Source organism: Grampus griseus, assembly GCF_964374135.1.
Source record: "Grampus griseus genome assembly, chromosome: 10".
In the NCBI taxonomy this organism is placed as follows: Eukaryota; Metazoa; Chordata; class Mammalia; order Artiodactyla; family Delphinidae; genus Grampus; species Grampus griseus.
Genome location: NC_139004.1, coordinates 76,449,961 through 76,474,066, shown reverse-complemented (window position 1 = coordinate 76,474,066; position 24,106 = coordinate 76,449,961). Strand labels below are relative to the sequence as shown.

The window sequence follows — 24,106 nt, the reverse complement described above, 5'->3', positions numbered from 1 at the left end:
TTCGTGCCCCGGTCCAGGAAGATCCCACATGCCACGGAGCGGCTGGGCCCGTGCACCATGGCCGCCGGGCCTGCGCGTCCGGAGCCTGTGCTCCGCAACGGGAGAGGCCACGACAGTGAGAGGCCCGTGCACCGTAAAAAAAATAATAATAATAAAAATTTTAAAAAAAGATGGCAGAGTACGAAGATGCTACCTGGCAGTGCCCTGTCTGTAGAGGGCTATGTAAGATATAAATTGCCCTCATTATTATTATTATAAGATAGGAGAGTCCGAAGGTCTTTCCCAGAGGCTAAAACATGATAACTGATACAAAAACAAATCCTTATACTCAAACGTGCACCTGGCAGTGACCTCGGTGTGAAGTCGGGAGAAAAATCCTGGTAATACTGCCAGCCAAGAATACTCATGACAAAAGAAGCTAATCTTGACTAGTTCTTGCTGGTACAGCAGGTGCACGGTCCAACTGGCCGTAAGTGTTGAAACTTCCTTTTCACACCCTAGTGGATGGTGAGAGAAAGGGCAATCTTTACACAAAAAGAATGTTAGAAAGATATCTCATTAGGACGTGGTGTAAGAATATAAAAGCCACAGGACATTCAAAAAGTGTCAAAATCACTTCCCAAGAGGAAATTGTGTACTATGCACTTCACAACAGTGAGGAGAAAATACCTCCCATTATCACAGTGGGCCCCAGGAGCAGAAACACACCACAAATGGCTTCTCTCTCATCTTTGAAGGTACTGGTCAAACAGCCTAGTTACGAGAGGCTCATATTTCATTTTCCTGCTAAAGTTTCAACAACCAATCGATACCAAATGTACTAATGACATGCAAGCCCAGCTAAAAGGAAGAACGCTATCCTAACCCTCGGAACTAGAGGGAAGGGTGGGACAGAGATAAACTGCTTCCAGGAGGGAAACAGGCCAACCATAATTGGGGCAGAGCAACTAAATGATACCTTTGGGAGCAGCAAATTTTTATGCAGCTTCAAGAAGGAGCTTGTTTTCCTCCCAGGCAATGGCCATCAAACTGGGAGAACGTGGATTAACATAAACAGGAAATGTGGATCAAGTGGCTTCCCAAACACAGAGAAGATCTCAAGGTCAACTAAATTCAGTAAGTGGGCCGCAGAGCGTAATGCACACCTTAAAACACCCCACAGTCCACACTTTCACTCTCTGAAATTCCCTCCATCATGATAAGCAGGGATGATAGGTGAAACATTTAACAAATGAGGGGCAATAAACACTGACAATGGATGGTGGAGGACGGGTGTTCAATCCCAAAGGTCCCAGAACAGGAGGAGTGGCTGAGGCAGCGATGAAGGGAAAATTCAGGGGGACTGGGCCAGTGTGTATTTAAGATTTTTAATAATCTATGTGACTGTACCAGAACCAGGACATACAATGAGCTATACTTTTTTAAATTAGGACACTAAATATTTTCCATAATTTTTAAGCCAATTCAAGAAACTCTATATACCCTGCTGGATTTTTTCACATCAGAGATACAGGTTGATTGCATGGCATATAAGAGGTTTTCAAGCCTTCCAAGATGGTGATAATATCTGGTAGAGAAGAAGACTCATTTTGCCATACTGGAATGCCAGCTGTACAAATGCTGAGTTAAAATTTTTTTCTTAAACTGACTTTTTATAAAATCTTAAATATGTAATTAATAGGAAACTTAACACACCAAAACAGAAAACTAGCATGGCCTGTCATATATTAGGGGTACCAAGAAATAATGAAAGTCACAGGATCAAATTCTAAAATACTCTCCCAGCTGAAGGCTCTGGGCAAGACCCGTCTCTTTTAAAAAGTGATGCTGGCAAGTGACAGACAAGTGTTAAAAGACCTATTAGCACCAAATTGTGAGTTTCTCCTTGATAAAGAACTCAAGAAGAAATGACTTTATTATGCTAAAGTCAAGTTCTTATACCACAGTAAAGTCATTTTTCACATGAAAAAATCACATTTAATACTACACTCAGGGAAAACATTATTTATTATACACTGTAGTACTATTAATGAAAAGCAAGGATTCCTAAAGTTATCAGAAAGCATTTGTTGAGAAGGCAAGATTCTACGTTATACACCTACCACTGATTTGTTTTTCAACATAAACAAGGTCTTTACTACATGATAGAAAATGGGGTTTAATATAAATGAAACAGAGTACAGTTAAATTTTAATAGCTAGAAAGACAACCAAGAAGATACACTATCCTTAATGCTGTTGGTCTCAAATAGGGTCATGGGAAATTACCAGCTGAGAGGTGGAGGCTAGGTTAATTTCAGAATCACTTAACGAATCTTTGAAAGCCAACATCACCACTTTACACGGTTATCAGACTACTAATACTCATGGTGGACTGACCACAACAGGACCATATATGAGTTAAGACTTTTGCTCAGTTACACTTGATCCTGTGAACTGAGTTCCCGACTATACTTAAACAAACAGAATACTCTATCTTTAAGCACACATTAGACACTTATTCCAGCCACGTAATGGCAATACTAAAAGTTCAGAAGCCAGTGAAATCCAGTAAGTTTTCCCTTACTTTTGTATTGTAACCAGGCTCACCCAACCAAGAGAAGAGACAAGATAAGGAATAAGAGTATAGTTCAACTTAATAATTACAAAAAGGGAAAAGCCAATAAAATGTTACTCAGCATGATATATATGAATGATATTTTATTTGCCAAAAAAATTCCACATAAGTGAGCTTAACAATATGCAAAGGGAATGACAGAATGTTCCTCTGTTTTATATTGTTAGAGAGTGGGTTTTATGAACTAAATCAGATATAATAAATGAGTACATTTTGTTTGGTTACAAATGAAGATAAGTAGCCTTTAAGTAAGTCACAGAGCAAATCATTGCTCTCCAATTATTAGGCACGTATAAAGCTAGGTATATTTTTCCTTTGAACATTTAAATCAATCATGTCCCTCCACTAACCCACACTCACCCCACCCCTGCCCTAAAGAAACTAGTTTTAAAGGAGAGACTATCATCCTTTCAAATTTATGACCAGGAAAAAAGATGTCTGACTTTGATCCATCACAGATACGAATAATATATACTTATAGATAACTCTCTGTATGCCTTCTGTAAGACCCACAAAGTTTATAGATTTCTAAATATTAAGATTTATGTTATATCAAAGCAAATATTGACCTTACCTCTGTCTGGGTCAATATTTACTGCTTTGCTCAATAAATCTTGCTGTTCATTTTCAAACCGAGTCAATATCAGTTCATTAATTTCTGCATGATTCATATCAGTATGAAATTTGAAATGTCAGTGAAAATGTTTCACCTAAAACATTTAGATATAGCCAATTAAAGAGACAAAAAGCCTTTTGCTTTCCTTCTGGCTTTCCTTGTAGTTTTTTTTTTTTTTCTTCTTTTTCTTCTTCTTTCTCTCCCCTTATAATTGTTACAAAGACAACTGCCTAAATTTGATACAATTCAGCCATCTATTATAAAATAAAAGGATTCTTTTAGGAAATATTATGAATATACTGGTATAAGAAATTAAAATATTCTAGATAAAATTCTATAAGATACTAACAATATTACAGAAATACAAATTTTAAAAAAGCAGTGTCCCTCATTTCTCAGTGATAATCACAATTAACTTTTGCCTATAGTCTCCAAACTTCTCAGTTCTATTTCTTGATGGGACCTTATTACCCAAATTATTTTTATATATCTTGTCGCTCAACCTATTTCATTTTGGTAGATGTTTACTAACCATTTCATAAGAATGTACTAAAATTACCCAAGTCCCTACTGATGGTTAGCTGTTACACTCACAACACCACACCGGGGATATGTACAAGTATCTCTAAAAGACAAATTCCTAGAAGCAGAAGTGCTGGATCAAAGATTATCAATATTTAACATTTTCACAGATATTTCCCAAGAGCCCTTGAAAGAGGCTGCGTCAACCCACTACCTTCAGAGCCCATTTAAAACCCAAACACTTAGCCTTCGATTTACTCATGTTTTAAGCTCCTCATCATAGCAACAATTTAAACTGTTAACGCTGTTACATAGCACTTGATACCAACCCAGCAGTGAACAATATTTCATCTTCCTAATATGCTTTTTCCAAGGGTCACAAGGACCCTAAAGAATTTACTGATGTCCTCTTATAACGTACAATAGCGTCCATTAGCTTTACAAATACTTGTGAAACCATCTCCAGAGAGAAGATGCTAAGAAACTTAGAACTCAAGTAGCAAGGATTAGAACAAGGTTAAAAAAGAAAGAAAAAGAAAAAGAACACATCTCTAACACGCTAGAGTAATTTCATTCAAACAGTGGAGCAAAGAAAAGCCAAACTTTGCATTGAAAAATGATCGAGGTACCTTAAGCATGCGGCACCACGTGTTTCTCTTTTATACATAAAGTCCTGATTAGTGTGTGACCATATGTGTTTTTTCTCACCCAATCTATCCTTGTAATCACAGATCAAGTGTAAAAGAAAAAAAAGAACACCTATAGGAAGAAACAGCTTGTTCTACAATGTATTCCCTACCTTGAAAGCCCTCCTGTTCCAAAACATTTAGGTAGGAACAGGGAGATACAAAGATTAATTACAGATAAAGGTTCTGCCCAAGGAGCATAAAGTTTTAAGGGTGTAAGAACTATGAGCAAAACACTATGCCATGTCTTAATAGGTTCAAGTCCAAATTTTTTATCTTTATAACCAGCCCACCATTCCTCATTTACTCATTTTCAATTAAATGCAATGCCTTCTTCAATCATCCTGGGGATCATCGCAGATAATTCGTTTTGCTTTCTCTTCCATATACTAATGATAAGGAATTCCCATGGGCTCTTTCATCTCTCAAAATCCTGATGATACAACCTCATTGCTTCTCATAGTTTCTCACCCTGCCCTCTTCCCCTACTGACCAATCCTTACCCCTACAACTCGTGCTGTGACTCAAACATAAAAGCAACTTAGTCCATTTCTAGCATGATATCCTTAAATGACTCCCTGTCACCCTTAAAAAGATGTTCTAAAAAAAAAAAAAAAAAAGATGTTCTAAGTCACTAGTAGAATTCTGTTAAGACGCTTTCTGATCCACCTCCAATACTCTGCATTCTTCCCTTAACTTGCTCTACTCTACCACATGCTCTAGACCTACTGAGCTGCTTCCAGCTTCCCAGTCACGGCCAAGACATTGATTGTCTTCAGGCCATTGCATGTCCTGGCAAACACCTGCCCATCTTTAGTGGTACCTGGCAGTAGCAATTCTGAGGAGTTTCTCTGGCCCATCCCATTATACCACAACACCTGGCACACAGTAAGCAATTAATAAGTATCTTGAACAAAGAAATAAATAACTTCTACTTAAAAACTGTAAACAGAATAATAGGGAATTGTAGAGAAGATAGAAATTAATTGTAAAAACTAAAGGGGAAACTGACAAGTTAAGACAGTGGGGTCGGGTAGAGATACCTTTGAGCTGTGACTTAGGAGAAACGAATCTCAGAAGTGTGGTCCCATCAGACCAGAAGGTCTCTATCGCAAAGGGAATGTCTCTGGGGAAATGATTCCCTTAAGAGATTTCGTAGGAGGCATTAGGAGAGGGGCAAATAATATGACAATATTAACATTAAGGTTCTATAGTGCCTTCCATTTTTCTAATGACAAAAGCAGACTTTGGCAGACGTCTGTATTTTGCTTTACCTTATATAGACATTATTAAAAATAGGCATGGACCATGGAGCAACTAGGCCCGTGAGCCACAACTACTGAGCCTGCGCGTCTGGAGCCTGTGCTCCACAACAAGAGAGGCTGCAACAGTGAGAGGCCCGCGCACCGCGATGAAGAGTGGCCCCCGCTTGCCACAACTAGAGAAAGCCCTCGCACAGAAATGAAGACGCACATAGCAAAAATAAATAAACTCCTACCCCCAACATCTTCTTTAAAAAAAAAAAAAAAAGGCATGGAAATATTATTTTATTTTTTTATGCAGCAGGTTCTTACTAGTAATCCATTTTATACATATTAGTGTATATATGTCAATCCCAGTCTCCCAATGCGTCCCACCACCATCACCCCCACCCCTGCCACTTTCCCCACTTGGTGGAATTTAATTATATCTTAAGTTCACCAGGGGAGCTCCTTACTTAAAAGGATCCAACGGTGAAACCTTTTGTAAATCACCCACTGATTTATCTGGATTTATGGCAGGATCCCCTTAGTGAGTTCCCAAGCACAGACTCTGGCATGAATTCATTTATCCATCCATCTATTCACCCACTTAAAAAATATGCACCAAATATCTACAAAATGGGATATTCTGGTACAAAGCAGGAAAAACAAGGAATTATAAGCTATAATCTTTGTCCTCAAAAACTCTACATTTAGCTGGGGAAATTACACACACACACACACACACAAGCATGTTACAATACATGATGTTCGTGTGAATAGTGTAGTGCAGTGGCATATAATTAAGAGCCATACCAGGTGATTACACATATTACTGCTAATCCTCAAAGCCATCCTCCAAGGTATGTCCTTTTATCTCCATTTTACAGCTGAGCAAGTCATCAAACCCCAGGACAATTAGAAAGGACATTAGAGATCTTTTCCCACAATTTCCTGGCCACAAAAGGAATGCCTCTTAGAATAATCCTGCTTGACCCAGTGCAACAGCAGACACTTCATGCAAAGAACTTTGGTCATGGCATATCTCAATTTTGAAGTCCTCTAACAGTGAGAAATATCCCCCTTCTTGTGCAGAATCTGTCTACACAAGAAAAACCTGAGATATACATTATTAAAAGTGCAGAAAACCAAACAGGGTAAGCTAAAAAGGGGTGGGAGGAGAAACCACCACCTGTTTTTCCCCAAGTCTTTGAGGGGGAGAAGAGAAAACAGGTTTATAAAAATGCCTCAAAAAGGCCATATATGACAAACCCACAGCAAGCATCATAGTCAATGGTGAAAAACTGAAAGCATTTCACTAAGATCAGGAACAAGACAAGGACGTGTCCACTCTTGCCACTCTTATTCAACACAGTTTCGGAAGTCCTAGTCACCGCAATCAGAGAAGAGAAAGAAATAAAAGGAATACAAATTGGAAAAGAAAAAGTAAAACTGCCAGTGTTTGCTGATGACATGATACTATACATAGAAAATCCTAAAAATGCCACAAGAACTAATCAATGAATTTGGTAAGGTCACAGGATACAAAATTAATGCACAGAGGTCTCTGGCATTCCTATACACCAACAACGAAAAATCAGAAAGAGAAGTTAAGGAAACAGTCCCATAAACCATCGCAACAAAAAGAAATAAAATACCTAGGAATAAACCTGCCTAAGGACGCAAAAGACTTGTACTAAGAAAACTATAAAACACTGATGAAAGAAATCAAAGATGACATAAACAGATGGAGAAATATACCATGTTCTTGGATTGGAAGAATCAATATTGTGAAAATGACTATACTACCCAAAGCAATCTACAGATTCAATGCAATCCCTATCAAACTACCACTGGCATTCTTCACAGAATTAGAACAAAACATTTTACAATTCGTATGGAAACACAAAAGACCCCGAATAGCCAAAGCAATCTTGAGAAAGAAAAATGGAGCTGGAGGAATCAGGGTCCCTGACTTCAGACTATACTACAAAGCTACAGTAATCAAGACAGTATGGTACTGGCACATAAACAGAAATATAGACCAATGGTACAGGATAGAATGCCCAGAGGTAAACCCACGCACATTTGGGCACCTAATTTACGACAAGGGAGGCAAGAACGTACAAGTGAGAAAGGAGAGCCTCTTCAATAAGTGGTGCTGGGAAAACTGGACAGCTACATGTAAAAGAATGAAATTGCAACACTACCTAACACCATACACAAAAATAAACTCAAAATAGATTAAAGACCTAAATGTAAGACCAGACAGTATCAAACTGTTAGACTAGGAAAACACAAGAAAAACACACTTTGACATAAACCACAGCAAGATCTTTTTTGACCCACCTCCTAGAGTAATGGAAATAAAAACAAAAATAAACAAATGGGACTTAAAAGCTTTTGCACAGCAAAGGAAACCATAAACAAGACGAAAACACAACCCTCAGAATGGGAGAAAATATTTGCAAATGAATCAATGGACAAAGGATTAATCTCCAAAATATACAAGTAGCTCATGCAGCTCAATATTAAAAAAACAAACAACCCAATCCAGAAATGGGCAGAAGACCTAAACAGACATTTCTCCAAAGATATACAGATTGCCAACAAACACATGAAAGGATGCTCAACATCACTAATCATTTAGAGAAATACAAATCAAAACTACAATGAGGTATCACCTCACTCCAATCAGAATGACTATTATCAAAAAATCTAGAAACAATAAATGCTGGAAAGGGTGTGGTGAAAAGGGAACCCTATTGCACTATTGGTGGGAATGTAAACGGATACAATCACAGTGGAAAACAGTATGGAGGTTCCTTAAAAAACTAAAAATAGAGCTATCATATGACCCAGCAATCCCACTACTGGGCATATACCCTGAGAAAACCATAATTCAAAAAGAGACATGTACCACAATGTTCACTGCAGCACTATTTACAATAGCCAGGACATGGAACCAACCTAAATGTCCATCAACAGATGAATGCATAAAGAAGACGTGGCACATATATACAATGGAATATTACTCAGCCATAAAAAGAAACGAAACTGAGTTATTTGTAGTGAGGTGCATGGACCTAGAGTCTGTCATACAGAGTGAAGCAAGTCAGAAAGACAAAAACAAATACCATATTCTAACGCACATATGTGGGATCTAAGAAAAAAAATGGTACTGATGAACCTAGTTTCAGGGCAGGAATAAAGATGTAGACATAGAGAATGGACTTGAGGACATGGGGTGGGAGGGGGAAGCTGGGGTGAAGTGAGAGTACCATCCACATGTACACACTACCGAATGTAAGACAGTTAGCTAGTGGGAAGCAGCCGCATAGCACAAGAAGATCAGCTCAGTGCTTTGTGACAACCTAGAGGGGTGGGATAGGGAGGGTGGGAGGAAGACACAAGAGGGAGGGGATATGGGAACATATGTATGCATATGGCTGATTCAATTTATTGTACAACAGAAACTGACACAGTACTGTGAAGCAATTATACTCCAATAAAGATCTATTAAAAAAAAAAAGCCTCAAATTTCCACTTGAACTTGCTCCAAATTTGTTTCCCATTTCCCTTTCTGGCAACAATGACCTACCTAGCATGTGTTACATTTTGTGTAATAATTACAGAAGTTCTGGGCAAACTCCAAAATTCATGGGCTGTCATCACCTCAAGTAACACAGAAAAAATATCTGTATCTTAGTCAAGAAAACTAACAGAAGAGAAACCGTTGTAATATTGCCAATGAGATACTCTCAAAACTATTGCTTTTATTTTTTTTCTGTGTAGTTCTCCATGAAACACATCAAAGGTCTTTCCCCCCTTTTCCCTATTCTTGGTATAAGGCAAATAAATCCAAAGATATAAAGCAATCTTGAAATTACACTGCTATTATTAACAGTTAATAATAATAATCTTACATTTATGTTCTGCTTCATATCTCTTATGCGTGATATTTTCAAGTTGAACTCAGATATTATGAGCACTCCTTTTTAGAGTAGAGAAAACTAAGAACCAGAGAGATAACCTATCCTCAGATGAGCACAATGGGACTAAAACTCCTGTCTCCAGACTCCTCAGTAAACAGTACTGTATCCTAAAGCTGTAGGTGTTCACAATGGCGTCATTTGATAAGCCTATGAAAGTAGTTTGGCATTTCAAATATAAATAGGATGTAGACGTTATCCAAGGTGATGCAGTGAAACTGAAATAACCCGGCTAGTCCTAAAGGGATAAGTTACACTAATATCAATGAAATGCTATCATGACAATATCCTTAAAACACGTTCTCCACAGCTCAAATACTTATGCAACTCTCCGCAAGTGACCAGGTGGGATGCCACCAGATAATCAGACCAGCATCATTCACCAAAACCCACCCTGTACCCAAAGGCAACCTAATGATTAGGACACCAGAATCCAGGGGCCCCTGGACCACCAACACCCACTCCTCCGTCCCCGTTCCACCTCCTGAAGCACATCACTCCCTCATCTTTGTCCCTCCCAGTACTATCCAAGAGTGGGACCACCAGAATCACTACGGATGCTACCTAGAACATTTGCTGGGGATATTTCAGCTCAAGGGAAATGCAAGGCCAGAAAGAACAGAGACATGTTACAAATCTCTGAAGAGTTTTGTTTATGAGTCAGGCTACCATCTGCTCAATAACCCAGGCTGTATCAGTGTGATCAGGAGTTGCAAACCTTCTCTGTAAAGGGCCAGATAGTAATATTCTAGACTTCCTGGTCAAAGGTCTATGTGGCCACTACTCAACTCTAACATGAGTCGTAACATGAAAGTAGCCATCAACAAGTGCCAACGTGGTTGTGTTCCAATAAAACTTTACTCACAAAAACAGGTGTTGGTTTGTAGTCTGCCAAGCCCTGAACTTAAGGATAGTTTTTGCTTAACCCTCATTCCCACATCTCAAATGGACAATTCTTGTGAATTACGGCTGACAGAATTTAGCTAGTTAGCTCGAAGCATTACCTAGGGAATCACCCACTGTCAATCATAGCACCCAACTGAGAATTCCAATAACAACAATATCAACAGTAGCAAAAGTACTAATAGGGTCAAAACCAGCAAGAAGTAGTATTAGGTACATTATACCAGGGATTTGTTAAATTTTTCACACACATCCTCTCATTTCATTCCCATTAACATCTCTATGAGGGAAGTTCTATTAATTATTCCTATTTCAAAGATGGGGAGACTGAGGCTTCAAGCAGTTAAATGCCAACATCATAAAGATATTAAGAGATAAGGCTTAGATTTGAACCACAGTCTATGTGACTTCAAAATTCACACTCTCACGCATAATACCCCGCAAAGCACCAATGCCTTTATCTTAGGAGGAACTAAGACAAACTTGTGAATTAGAGTCATGAGATTAAAATCTGGACCATTAAACCAATCTTTCAGAAGTGGCCTGCTTCACCTCCGCTAAATCTAAAACCATTCGCCTCTGCAAATAATGACCTTTCTTTTGGCAGTCCAACTATCCAAGCAAGATTTATACCTAGAGGTAATACCTGCAGCTCATAGTTCAACATCTGGTACCCTGTGGTTTTAAGGCCCTTGTCTGAAGTACCAAAGGTGACAGGCAACAACTCTTACTCCTTCCTGCCCTTTCTTTATCTATTTGCCAAATGCTAAGGAGTGTCTCTAAAGGATCCCAAGCGTTCTTGACATGAGAACCAATATTTCACCACTTTGCTGAAAATAACCACTGATACCATGGAATATTCAGGCAGATGTTTAAAGGATAGGACTATAAACCATCAATTGATACCTCTCTCATTCTTTTCTTTTACTTTTATTTTTTCCACTACACCTAGCAAGTTACTCCACTGGTTCTTCCAAGCCAGTCTATATAGCCTTCTGGGAGATTCTCAAATGACTGTCTTCTCCTGATTCCACAAAAAAAAAAAAAACAACTAAAACAGAGGTTGACAAACTATGGCCTGTGGACCCTATCCAACCGGCCGCCAATTTTAGTACAACCTGAAAAGTAAGAATGGTTTCTCTATTTTTAAATGGTTGAGGGAAAAAAAAGTCTAAAATATAAGATTTCCTGACACATGAAAATTATAATAAATTCAAATTTCCTTGTTCATAAATCAGTTTTTATCAGAACACAGACAGCTCGTCCATCTACCTATGGCTGCTTTTGCACTATAAGGCAGACTTGAGTAGCTGCAACAGAGACCATATGTCCTGCAAAGCCCAAGATATTCACTACTGGGATCTTTATAGAAGAGCATGCCAACCCGCTGCAGATGAACTAGTAGCCCTTCTACTGACAGAAACAGTTCCCAAATCCAGACACAATGCATTTCAGAAATACAAAATGGAGACTCATTAAGTCCACCAGAGTTAAGAATAACAACAAATGCTCCATCCCAAAGATTGTACTAATTATGTCCATTCTTAACTAAGTAATGGGAACATTTATTAGGCCCTTCATTCCTTCACTGCCATTTGCAATAGTAGATGCTGATGGGATATAACTTCCAATTTCCCAACAGCATTATTATTCGAAATTGATGAACTGTAAATAGCAGGGCACTTTATCCCTCTTCCTAACTGATATCAGAGCCACAGAGTACAAAACGATAAATTTTCTTTGGGTTTCTTGGCAAGAAGCTATATATATATGTAATTTCGGTCTTCATCTCCCAATTTCCTTCGTTTATCAGAAATGGTGACAAAAAGGCTCTAATTAGATAATTCTAATCACAAGGAACTGGGTGTGATGGAAGACTTCAGAATCACTATCTGTTCCTTGCAAAACAAAACAGATAGACTATTCTCCCTGTAGGGGCAGGAGATTTATCAATAGACAAAAGGATGCAAAAAGTCAATAGATAAGGTGTAATTAAAGATCAGGCCTATAAATTTTACACTGACATGAATTTAACAGGATTTGCAGGTGGAAACTCAGGGTTTAAAACCAGAGTTATCATTATGAAAATAATACCTTTCAGTTCTGTATGTAACAACATTGCATAATGCACAGATTCATTATTAAGACTAATACTCCATGCCTCCAAGCACTTGCATACAAAAATTTGAATTATTCAGTGCTAGAGTGATTTCCAAAGTGGTCTGTCTTCCTCAAGCATTCCTCCTTAATTAGCTGCACTACATTTTCCATGTATTTTTGTGCACCAAGATCTCTTTTAGAAATAACAATCCACCTATCTTATTTTTGATAGTTGTTAGAAGCATAAGCCAGAAAGGCCTGTATATTCTTGCAGTTTTTTTTTTTTTTTTTTTGCCCCTTCAGATGTAAGAAAATTATTTCCAATGTAGCATTCAACATAGTTTTAACAATGCTCTCTCTCTTCACTGGCTCAAAGGCGAAATGTGAAAAAAAAAAAAAATGAAATGAACTACAGAAACACCGTAGAGGGCTGAAATACATTCAACTAACAAGATTTGATTTGAAAATAAAGTTGCGTTTCTTAGATTAAAGCATAATAGGTCATTTTGATATGTGACGCGCTGTAATATTTAGCAGCTGAAGACTAGGCTTATATTTTCTGCTCTCTGAAATCACAGCCACTGGGACGAGACAAGAAAAGGCCGCGTCTTTCGGAAAATTACAAGTTTGGTACAATAACTCATTAACAAGTAAAGTTCAGAAATTAAATGCAATTTGAGGGGAAAACAGCAGGTTGAGAAAACAGGTGGGAGAGATAAATTAAGGTACTTATCACCTTGAGGAAAAACAGTCTTGAATATTTCAACTTTTAGTGAACTACAAAAGGTTTGAACAAACAGAAATCAGGCGTGAAAGTGATTAAAAGTGTGCTTTCGAGTGAATTTAATGGGATGTGAACTGGCCTGTATGATCGCGGTGGGAACCAGTCAACTCACCCGAGTAGGCCCAGTACGGGTCGCCGGAAGCCTTGCGCCTGCGGATCTGCGCCGAGCTGCCCTGTCTGTTCTCGTGCAGGGCCCCCATGTAGCCTTCTGTCAACGCTGCAAGAGAGGAGAGCCGCGGTGAGTCAAAATCATCACCCCGCTGGACACAGGAGGGGTGTCAAACGCACACAGCCCAGTGACGGCCTAGCAGCACAGACCTTGGGGGTAACTGAACAGAACCTCCTGATTTTACAGAAAAACAGCTACAGGAGAACCTAGAGAGATTACCAGGATTATTCTTAATGCTGATAATAGCTTACAATGAGCCTTCTCTCTGTGCCATGAACTCAAGATGCACTAAACACTTTACATACATTATCTTATATAATTCCCAATGAACCACCAGTCAGTAGATACAATGTCTCAATAATGGGTCCATTCAGATAAGCAAACTGAAGCTTAGAATAGTTGAGTAACTTAGGCTTGCCCAAGGTCATACAACTGTAGGCCTAGAACCCACGGTTCTGGTTCCAACTATATGCATAAGCCTATGTCCTAGGTGCACAGGGCCTCTAGCCTTATTTGATCTTCATCGGGCAAGGGGTCATTCCAGCTCTTTTACAGATGGAGGAATGAAGGCTCAGAGACACTAAGTAACCAGTCCCAGGTCACAGAGCTAAGTATGCAGATCAAGGAACCGAATACAAGCACGCCTGCCACAAATCTTAGGCCTCTGCCATCCAAACACAGCACAGTCTGAGGCCTGGAAGACACCCCATGGTGTGAACCAGTCCTCCACATACTTTGGACCCCAGATAGTCACCTGTTATATCTGAAGATATGAAGCTTGAAACCCTCCAAGGCCAGCAATATTCAGAAAAGAAATACTGCTTAATGATGTATTTCTTTGAAAACGCAGAATGAATCCAATCTCCTACCCCAATATGGAGAGCTTCCATCTGCCTGCTACAGTGTTCAAAGCCCTCCGCTCCCAGCTACTTCATGGATGCAAATTTCTTTTGCTGTGAGCCCACACCTGAATGCACTGATGTGTAAGAAGACAAGTATCACAGGTGCCCAGAATCCAAGATGAATTGGAACTGCACTTCAAACAATACATCCCAGCTGTCTGTGTTAATATTTAAATGCACCCAAACAAAATCAAGTGTGCCTTTGAAAAGCAAGAAAAATGGTTAGAGGAACTGTATATTCATATTCAGTTTAAGACTAAGATGGTACCAGGAAAGCACAATACATTATTCCAAATTAGTCAGAGTAGTGATGATAAAAATCATCTCACCATGATGGCATTAGCTTTGTTGACAACGTGATGGGTCATGAAGAAAAATTAGGAAACATGTAAAGTACTTTATGCTTGCACGTTAATTGCAAAGACTGGCTTTAAAAGAAACAACGCTTGAACAGAGCTACTCCACAGAGATGAGCCCTTTGGAGGGAAATGGGAATCTTGTAAAATCCAAACACACGTTACCGAAGTAAACCTGGTGTCATCTATGCACGCTCTTGGGTCCTGAATGACAAAGTCAAAACCTAAGTTACTAACCATTTTTAAAGTAAGATGAAGGTTTAGATACAGATGGTCCAATTCATCCTATACTCTTGCAGATGAGCCATTCAGAGCTTCAGGAAGTCGACCATTCTAAGCTTCTACGGATCAAAAATAAAATTTCCCATCTCCTAGTCTCCTCATCTATTTTTTCCTCCACCAAAGCATACTAAATAAACAATTGCTCGGCTTCCTTGTCTGTTCACAGTAACTTGTGTTACCTTCATAATGATCCTATGAGGCTGGTATTTTTAACTCCATTTTACAGACAAGGAAACTGAGGCTCAACCACATACCCACTAAAAAGTTTCCTAATTGTTCGACTGATTTATTTTCTCTGCATACGGGAAACATCTTATGTACCTGTCTTCTATGCTTCTTAGAGCTAATTCGCTCTGAAAAATCACTCACAAATAATCCTTCCTCCTTGTATCAAGACTGAGTAAAAAAAAACCGTGTTCCCATTCCCACACATACGACTGGGGCCAGGGACACAGGTTACAGTGATTCACTTGGCTTAAGTCAAAGAAGGCCCACCCTTGGACCTGGCAAGGATGGGGGCAACATGACGTGGTTGTCCAATCCATGACTCGTGACCTAGCAGGTGGAGTGGGGTGTGATGATTACCAAAACAGAGACTTGGCAACAAATTTCCACTATGTTATCAGGCATTTAAAAAGCACTACACACCCAGAGCTGAATAAGGTGCTCTGCTCATAGTAGCTGGTGTTGTCCTTATACCAATCTTATGAGGCTGTTACGTTTAGCCCCAGTGATACATATGTTTGGGAATGGAGACACCAGCCAATCAGAGAGATTCTTCTCTCTCTTGCTGAAGGTGTTATGACATGAGCCGGAAGCTTCAAGAGGATGGTTGAGGGTCAAGCAGGGGATCAGTAGAGGCGCTCAAAAATGGAACCAAGCAGGACTTCCGTGGTTGTCTAGTGGTAAAGAATCCGCCTTACAATGTGGGGGACGCGGGTTCGATTGCTGGTCGTGGGACTAGGATCCCACGTGCCGCACGGCAACTGAGCCCTTGCGCCACAACTACTGAGCTTGCGTGCCTCAACTAGAGAGAGAAAACCCTCATGCTACAATGAGAGAGAAGCCCACGCACCGCAAGGAAAGATCCTGCATGCCGCAACAAAGATCCTGCGCAGGTGCCGCAGCTAAGACCTGACAGGACCAAAAATAAATTAAATAAATAATAAATCTTTAAATAAAACAAAAAAATGGAACCAAGCCAGAGAAAGTAAAATCTATGGATCAATTCTGTTGACAAAACTCAAGCTCAGGATAAAGCCAATTTGATACCAACCCCCTGGAAGGCTTTATAGTTATATGAACCAATCATTTACCAAAGCTCACTTTTCCCCCAGTGACACTCATGTGACCTCGGTGACCTTCAAACAAGTCACTTCAACACCTAATCATCAATTTTTCCATGCAGAAAAGGCCATTGTTGGACTAGAGCTCTGACTTTCAACCCTGGCTGCTTTAAAAATAAAACAAAACAAACAAAAACCCTATGCCCTGGACCCTACCTCCAGAGATTCCACTTTAATTGGTCTGGGGTGGGACCAAGATATCAGCCCTTGTTTTAAAATGTTCTCCAGGTGGTTCTATTTTGCAGCCAGAGATAAGAACCACCAACTTCCCTGCTGAGCTAGACCTGAGGCCCTGTTATCTGTGACACTATTAACTTACCCTCACAGCCTGTGACTTGACAGGCTAAGCCTGTCTTAATTCTAGTTAAGACCTGGCCACCGAAATGAATATCCTGCTGCCTAAATCACACCAGCGTGGCGTTGACCTGAGCAATTAGACAAGCAAATCTAAACTGAACCAGAGTTCCAGCCAGATTCGCCTCACAAACAAATGAACCAGGTATAAAAGTAAAGAAGGAATGAGGATATTCATTTATACTCTTTACAGAAGATCACACTAGAATCACAGTCTCCATCACCAGTCCCCTCTTCTTTTTTTTTTCCTGAAAGGGAAGTACCTTTTATTTCTCAGAACTTTTGAGAATATGAGGGTGCAGCAAAGGAGGACAAAGCCCGCCAGCAGCTGCATTACCCATCCTACTGGGAATGCAAAGCTACGGAGTCCAGAGCTTCATCAGGTAAGTGTGAAAATGTCCAAGTACTTAGAAGTAGATCATAATCGCAACAGTCTTTAACTGGACTGGATACAGGCTATAGGTTTTAGGGTCCCACACACGTCACCTCTCCAAACCCACTAAACCATTAATGAAAAAGCAAGTCTACAAAGATATATCCAACTCAAGAAACAAGGGAGGGACACATCAGAAGGTCCTCTCCTGACACTGCAAAGTAATGGAATCCATACCCCAAAGCACAGATACTTTCCCAGCCATACGTCACACTGCGGTATAAGGCATCTGCACTGAGCAGTGGAACTGCCTGTCTGAAGGGGGTTCACTTGGGCCAAATGTGAGAGGTGTGGCTTTGCTGTATAAAGACCAACAGACTAGAAGTGACAGAGGGGGCAGGGCTGTCCCAAGGAAGGTGGGTTAACGCCCTCATCATCACACTCCCCAGAGTATTGAGGAGCAATGTGGGTTGTACCCAGCAAGGTAAGAATGGGCAGGAAAACCTGCATCTGAAGGGCATGCTGCATGGCCTATGAAGGGCTCTAAGCTCCCTGAGACAAGGAGTTCTCAGCCTACCTCCCATGATGGAGCTTGGCATATGATGTGTATTCAGTAATGAGTGAGTGAGTGAGTGAGTGAGTGAATAAATACATGAACACCAGAAAGGCTCATGGTGCCTGCGTTGGAGGCTAGAGTACGTGTACGTGTGTGTGTGTGTGTGTGTGTGTGTTGGTGTGTGCTTATATGAGCCATAAGCAAAAACACAATCTTCTCCCCTATCTCGTTTTTTAAACACCACCCTCCTATCAGAAACAGCAAACATCTAAAACGTGAAGCTGGAAGGAACTAGCTTGAGTATCTAATAAGCAATTCTTTAGGAATCAACTCAGAAATGAATCAGGTAGCAAAGGACTTCATCACACCAGCACCAGATCTCTCTTTTTAACACATCAACTATTCATTAAAGATAACTACATTTAGTTTTCCCTTTTATTCCATCTATGTCAGTAGTGTGTGACTTCTTTTTCCCCAAATAAGAACATAATCATGTATTACTGGCACCTGCATGATTGAAAACAAAGTTTCAAGTCCCTTCTTCAAATGTGTTTTGATCATATGACAAAGTATTTCCTAAAAGCAACTTTTAAAAATTATTACTTGAACAGCAGTCAAAAACTGTATATGGAGTATATTAAGCAACGTAATGTCTCATTGGCAAGGAGCAGAGATTTCTTTGCAAAAAGAAAAACCTGTGGTTCCCAAGTAAAGATACAGACTCAGCACAGCAAATTCCATCAATTTTAATATTCTTCATACTCTTCTAGACTCCAACGGCCACCTAACGGCGGCATGGCAATGATATGGTGAGGCTGTGAATCACGCTATAGATTTTCAATATCTTCTGTGCAGAAAATTAAATTATGCAAATGCATGCCTTTGCGGATCCTTACCTTCATGTCAAATTGCTTACTTGCTTATGTCAGCAGCTTAATTACACAATTAAAAATGGTGCATGCTTATGAAAATATGTAGTTTCACTCCTCAGAACAGACAAGAAGTGTAAATCTGCCTATGGTTATCACGTGACTACCAAGAGGGAGGAGTTGGTGTTATGCAAACATACGTTCCGTCTTCTCCCAAGTTCTGTAGCACCAAGCGGGCTAACGGTTTATGGAGCTGAAGTCGGCTGACAGCGGAAAGCTCAGGAGGGCTTTCAGTGGTTTATAATGCTTCAATGAATTGGGTTTGCAGTGATGTAACAAGTGGAGAAGACAGAAATGATGCCCAACTATATACTGCCGTATACTCTTCAAAGAGGTTGTCTCTAGGGAAAGTTTGACCAAACCACGCACACGGCTAACAAACCTGGACATGAGGAATATCAAACCTGGGTAGCCTACAAGGGTCTGGATGGCATAAAAATAATATGATTTTCTAAAGGGAAAACCCAGCTACGCCCATCACCCAAGAGAATGTGTCTCTCAATGTCGACAGTACAACAGTAGAGATTTCAAAACCAGTAGCATTAACTAGCCAATGATTCCCACAGCTCACTCAGCAGGAGGAATCTTAAGTAGGTTGCTATGCAGAAAGCTGACTGAGTGACAGGTCTTTTCATCAGGGAGTCTTCAGAAACTCTATCACCTCTCAGAACTTGTACGGAGACTACCTCATTTCCAGCCTGAAGCGAAAAAGATAATAACATTTCCAGACCCAAAGGCCCAATCCTTTCCTACAAAAATATCCTAAGAGCTACCTACCACAGAAGATATCAACAAAACTGTTTCCTATGTGCATGATTTAATTTCCCAGAGCCATCAGACAGAGTTGATAACAATAAATGTTTTTATTCTGGGAATATAAAAGCAGATGTGTATCCCATCTGCCTTAACTATATCTTCAGGAGGCTTTGGTATAATTCTTACTCTCAGTGTTTTCCAGAAATTTTGACTTGAGGAGGAAAAGAGTTTCAAGCTGTGTTAACTCTTCCGTGTTAACAGGCTGAATATTTTTCATACCAAGAGACTAGCTCCTCTAAACACTACGTCAAATAACATTCTTGACATAGATGTCTTTTCCTGGGTTTTATGGTCAGAGAGAAGGGTCACTGAATCTACATAAGATTAAAAATAAACATATTTACATATTGATAAAGAATATTTTTCTTCCAAAATTGCAAACGTGTGCATTGCAATTACAGAGTACAACTAACGTCTTACTGTTTTTGACAACAGCGATCCATTTACACATGCATTTGTGTATCTGAAAATGAAAGGAAGTCAGAGGTGCCTACAGAGAAAGGAAAACTGTGGCCACCAAGCATTTCAAAATATCCACGGCATTCCTCCCCATTACTGTTTCATCGTACCATATTGAACCAGCAGTGTCCACTTGATCTTAGCAATGTTATGCTCTCCTATAGGCGAGTGTGATTATATGACAGAAGTTATGTACAGGTGAATCCAGAGTCCGTTTATAACGGACTAACACAAACGCCATCTGACACAAAGTCCCATATCTTGTACCCAAAGCAAAACAGTGTAGTGACACTTGAGGGTATTTCCACTTGACTATATGTCCAATTCTAGGTCATTCCAAAGGACTCAAGCCTGGGAGAACTGGTCAGCTTCCATCCAAAACGGAAAACATCAGAACAAAGAAATTCTGGCTCCCCAGTGCCAGAATGAAAATTACTTTAGGATGATGGATGGATGGCTCTCATATAAAAGAGTCCTAGTTTTCTGCCAGAGTTACTGCCAAAAATAAGCCCACTAAAAATAAGTAACAGGCCCTCACATTTTCAAATTCAGAATGCGTATTTCCAGAACGGCAGACAAGCAGTTAAGCAGGCTGTTTGTATTTATTATAACTGCTCATACAACAAACAAATTAAAGATCCCTCAGGGATGGTGAAATCTCTATCAAGTATAATTCTCTCTAAATTTTAAAGAGCATTGAAGAACATTCAATCTCACACAACAGCCTAAAATGAATAAATCTTTATCTTTTTTGTGACGACAATAGGCAAAATTATCAAATTATATTAAAGTAATTAAATATTCCATCAGCCTCTCATCTCCTTTGTGCCTGTATTTCAATTAATTGTAGTAAAATGTACTTAGTGAGTGTCCCAAAAAGTAAATCAAGAAGTGCATTCCTTTGTAACTACTGCATTACAGATGGTCCCCATAGTTGTCTGTGATGCTGAGCTAAGCTCAAAGACAATAGATTATATTACAGTAGATTACCTATTTTACCACATTTAAAGGTACCTATTGTTCCAACTACAAAAAAAGTATTTTTCATCATCCAAAGTGATAAAGAGACCTAATAGAGAGCCATGACTTTTTTTTTTTTTTTCAAGTAAAGTAGATTACTAAAACTTACAGGCAGTTCAAGGGAAAAAAGGAATCACACAGCAATATAATACCCTAGGGGTACAAAGAACACATTTTTACAGGCTTGTAAAAATTACTTAAGTCAGGCAGAGAAGCAAAATAATGAACTTCTATTTGTTATTTTACTCTAAAATAGCACTGATAACAAAAGGCAGAATCTTTTTTTTTTTTTTTTAAATCAGACAGGGCTAAAAGGGACAACAAATTAGAACGATTCATCTGCTATCAACTATATCACAGTTTAAAAACTTCAGAAATAAAAAACACGCTTCCCAACAGGTCCGAGAAAGGGTACACTTGAACAAGTGATTTCTATGGAGGCTCATTATACATTTGTGATGAAAATCTGAAAAATATCACAGTTCACTCTTCCTCAGAGGCACCCTCCTAAAAAATAATTGGACCCCTGATATCAAACATCATATAGAAATAACTCAACCAACCCTTCCAATCCATTTTAATCTGTTTGGTTCTCAAAGAATCAAGTTTCTTGGTTCTGTAAGATTCCTGGGAAAATGAGGATTAAGCATAGATGGTGTTTCAGCGATATCCACTGCCACAAATCTGTACTTCCAATTTTACAACTGTGCCATCTCTTTGAATCCTTTGTGATCAACAGAATGGGCAAATTCAGATTAGCCATTACAACTGGTGGCCACCACACTGAACACAGCCATGGACCCAGATGTCTTGTTTCACCCACTGTATGTGTCTGCATGCATGTGTGTTTAATTAGTTGTCAACTTGAGAAAATCCAAGAAAGAACTCCAATATCTGTAGTTTTTAATGAGAAATGTGAACTTTGTTCTCAAATAGCACCAATATGCTATGTGAATAGTGACTAGCTCTTTAGAGAAGAATCATGACCCTGCCCATGTCAAGTCCCTTTCTTATCTAGTTCCTGTGGCCATTTGGGTTTGCCACCTACAGCTTGGCCCAATAACAGGTTATTTACTAACTCAATCTTTGCCTATGAGGAAGGTATTATTAAAAGTACTATCAATATAGTGGCTCATATACTTCTCGCAATAATCTTGTGGCTTAGGTACAATTGTTCAGAAAAGGCATGTAACTTGCCAAGAACACATAGCCCTGAACCAGATATTCCTCTCAAGCCTGTACAGCTGACACTATACTACAACTATTCTTCACAAAATTGAATTTTAGGAATCATAGAAATATCTGTGAGGTAACAGTTACTCCACCTGCTGAAAAGTAAATAAACATCACAAGTGAGAAACAGTTTCTCCATGGGCCTTCAAAAACTAAAAACCTAACAATTTCAAAAGGAAGAAGCTGTCTAAGCCACTCTTCCCACCACTATTGCCAATTGTCTGAGATAAAATCTAATTCTGACAGTATTAACAGAAAAATGTAGAGGGGTTTTCCTAACATGATGTGGAGAATATCCAACCAGAATTATACAAACACTGGTTATTTGTCTATAAAAAGAAAGTCACTCATATTAAAGCACAAATAAATATTAAGTTACAACTTGAATTAGGGAAACAAAGTGATACATTGATTAATAAATTTTCTTCATTTTTTCTTATTTAAAATGTATAACTGTAAATGCCTGATACATTTTTATCCCTGAGAAGAATAAACTTTATAACTTGGGCCTTTTATATAGCTGAGTTATACGTACACATATAGTCCCTGTGAAACACTGAATGAACAATATTCAATGAAATGGGCATTTTTCATAGAATAGAAAGAAATGGGCGAAGAGAAAACTCTATTTAAATGTTGTCGGGTGCCCATTTCAAAACTACGGCACATCTACAAACCCTAGCAAAACGTGCCATGATGCACATTTCCAGAACGTGGAGAGAGCAAGCTTCACAGTGACAAAAATACCCACCAAGATAGTACCCAACCACGGTAGATGGTAGAAAACACACTGAGGCACAAGCCCTAAGCTCTGGGCTTAGGGATCACATACAGAGGGCATTCCAACCATGACACCCCTTGCTCAAGACACCAGACACCAGTCACAGTGTGGACAGACCCGAATGGCTAGTTAACCCAGGAACCTGTGACCTCTGGGCCACGTTAAAGACACCACGTCATTCCTGGCCAGCGAGCCACTCCGTGGCCTCTAGCTGTCTATGCGTGCGCTGCTAGGCAACAAAGTTCCCACTCTACCTCCACACTGACTATCTGTTTAAGTGGTTCCTAACTCCTTCTGGCCAAAAGGAGAATTTCTAGGGAATTTGGTAAGATTTAGCCAAGTATTCCTGGTCTCTCCAAGGCAGGATACTAGTACACCAAGGCACATACCATCCCCCACATTACTCCTGCCATCTCGGACCTTTCTTTCCGCTAGCAGGTCAATCAATCCATACATAAATTATAATTTGTGTACGCAGTGAAACAAATATGAAAATTAAATGAAACAAGCATGATACAGTAAGGAAAAATAGAAATAGGGAAGGAAGGTAGAGAGATTAATCAGGGAAGTAGGTATCATTTTAGTTGAAGGCATTGATGCACAGGATGGGAGGATAGAGGTCAAGACAGGGGAAAAGCATGTATGAGGATGTTGAGGCAGGAAAGAAGGTGGCATAAGGAGGCCAGGCTGGCTGAAGCTTGGTGAGCTGGTGGGAGGAGAAGGAGGTTGAAGAGTAACAAGCGCAACATCCTACAGGATGAGCTTTGAATGAGCTTGAGAAGGCAATGAAGGACTCCAAGAGGACAACCAATATGTCTAACATGTGCTTTCCTTTAAACAGCTCTCGTGATATATAATGGGCTTTACTATATTTACAGAGTTCTGCAACCATTACCATAATCTAAATTTAGAACACTTATCAATGTACACTTTGAAAAGGTGACTGCCGTGGCAGGGGGACTGGAGGGAGGCGGGCAAGAGCAGAAAACAGTGGCTCATCACCTGGGCCCCCAGGGTGAGTGAAGACTAATCATTCATAAAATGTGCAGGATGCCGGTGCTCCTGGAGGG

The 24,106-nt window shown here is 39.6% G+C and overlaps 1 protein-coding gene across 2 annotated transcripts in view; it reads right to left on the bottom strand.

Moving 5' to 3' along the window:
* PTPRG (protein tyrosine phosphatase receptor type G) overlaps positions 1 to 24,106 on the bottom strand; it is a 732,636-nt gene that overhangs the window by 538,569 nt on the left and 169,961 nt on the right. For both annotated transcript variants that reach the window (XM_082663439.1, XM_082663438.1), the window contains exon 2: positions 13,573 to 13,677. In XM_082663439.1, the coding sequence (XP_082519565.1) occupies positions 13,573 to 13,677 (105 nt within the window). The remainder of the gene's footprint in view (positions 1 to 13,572; positions 13,678 to 24,106) is intronic.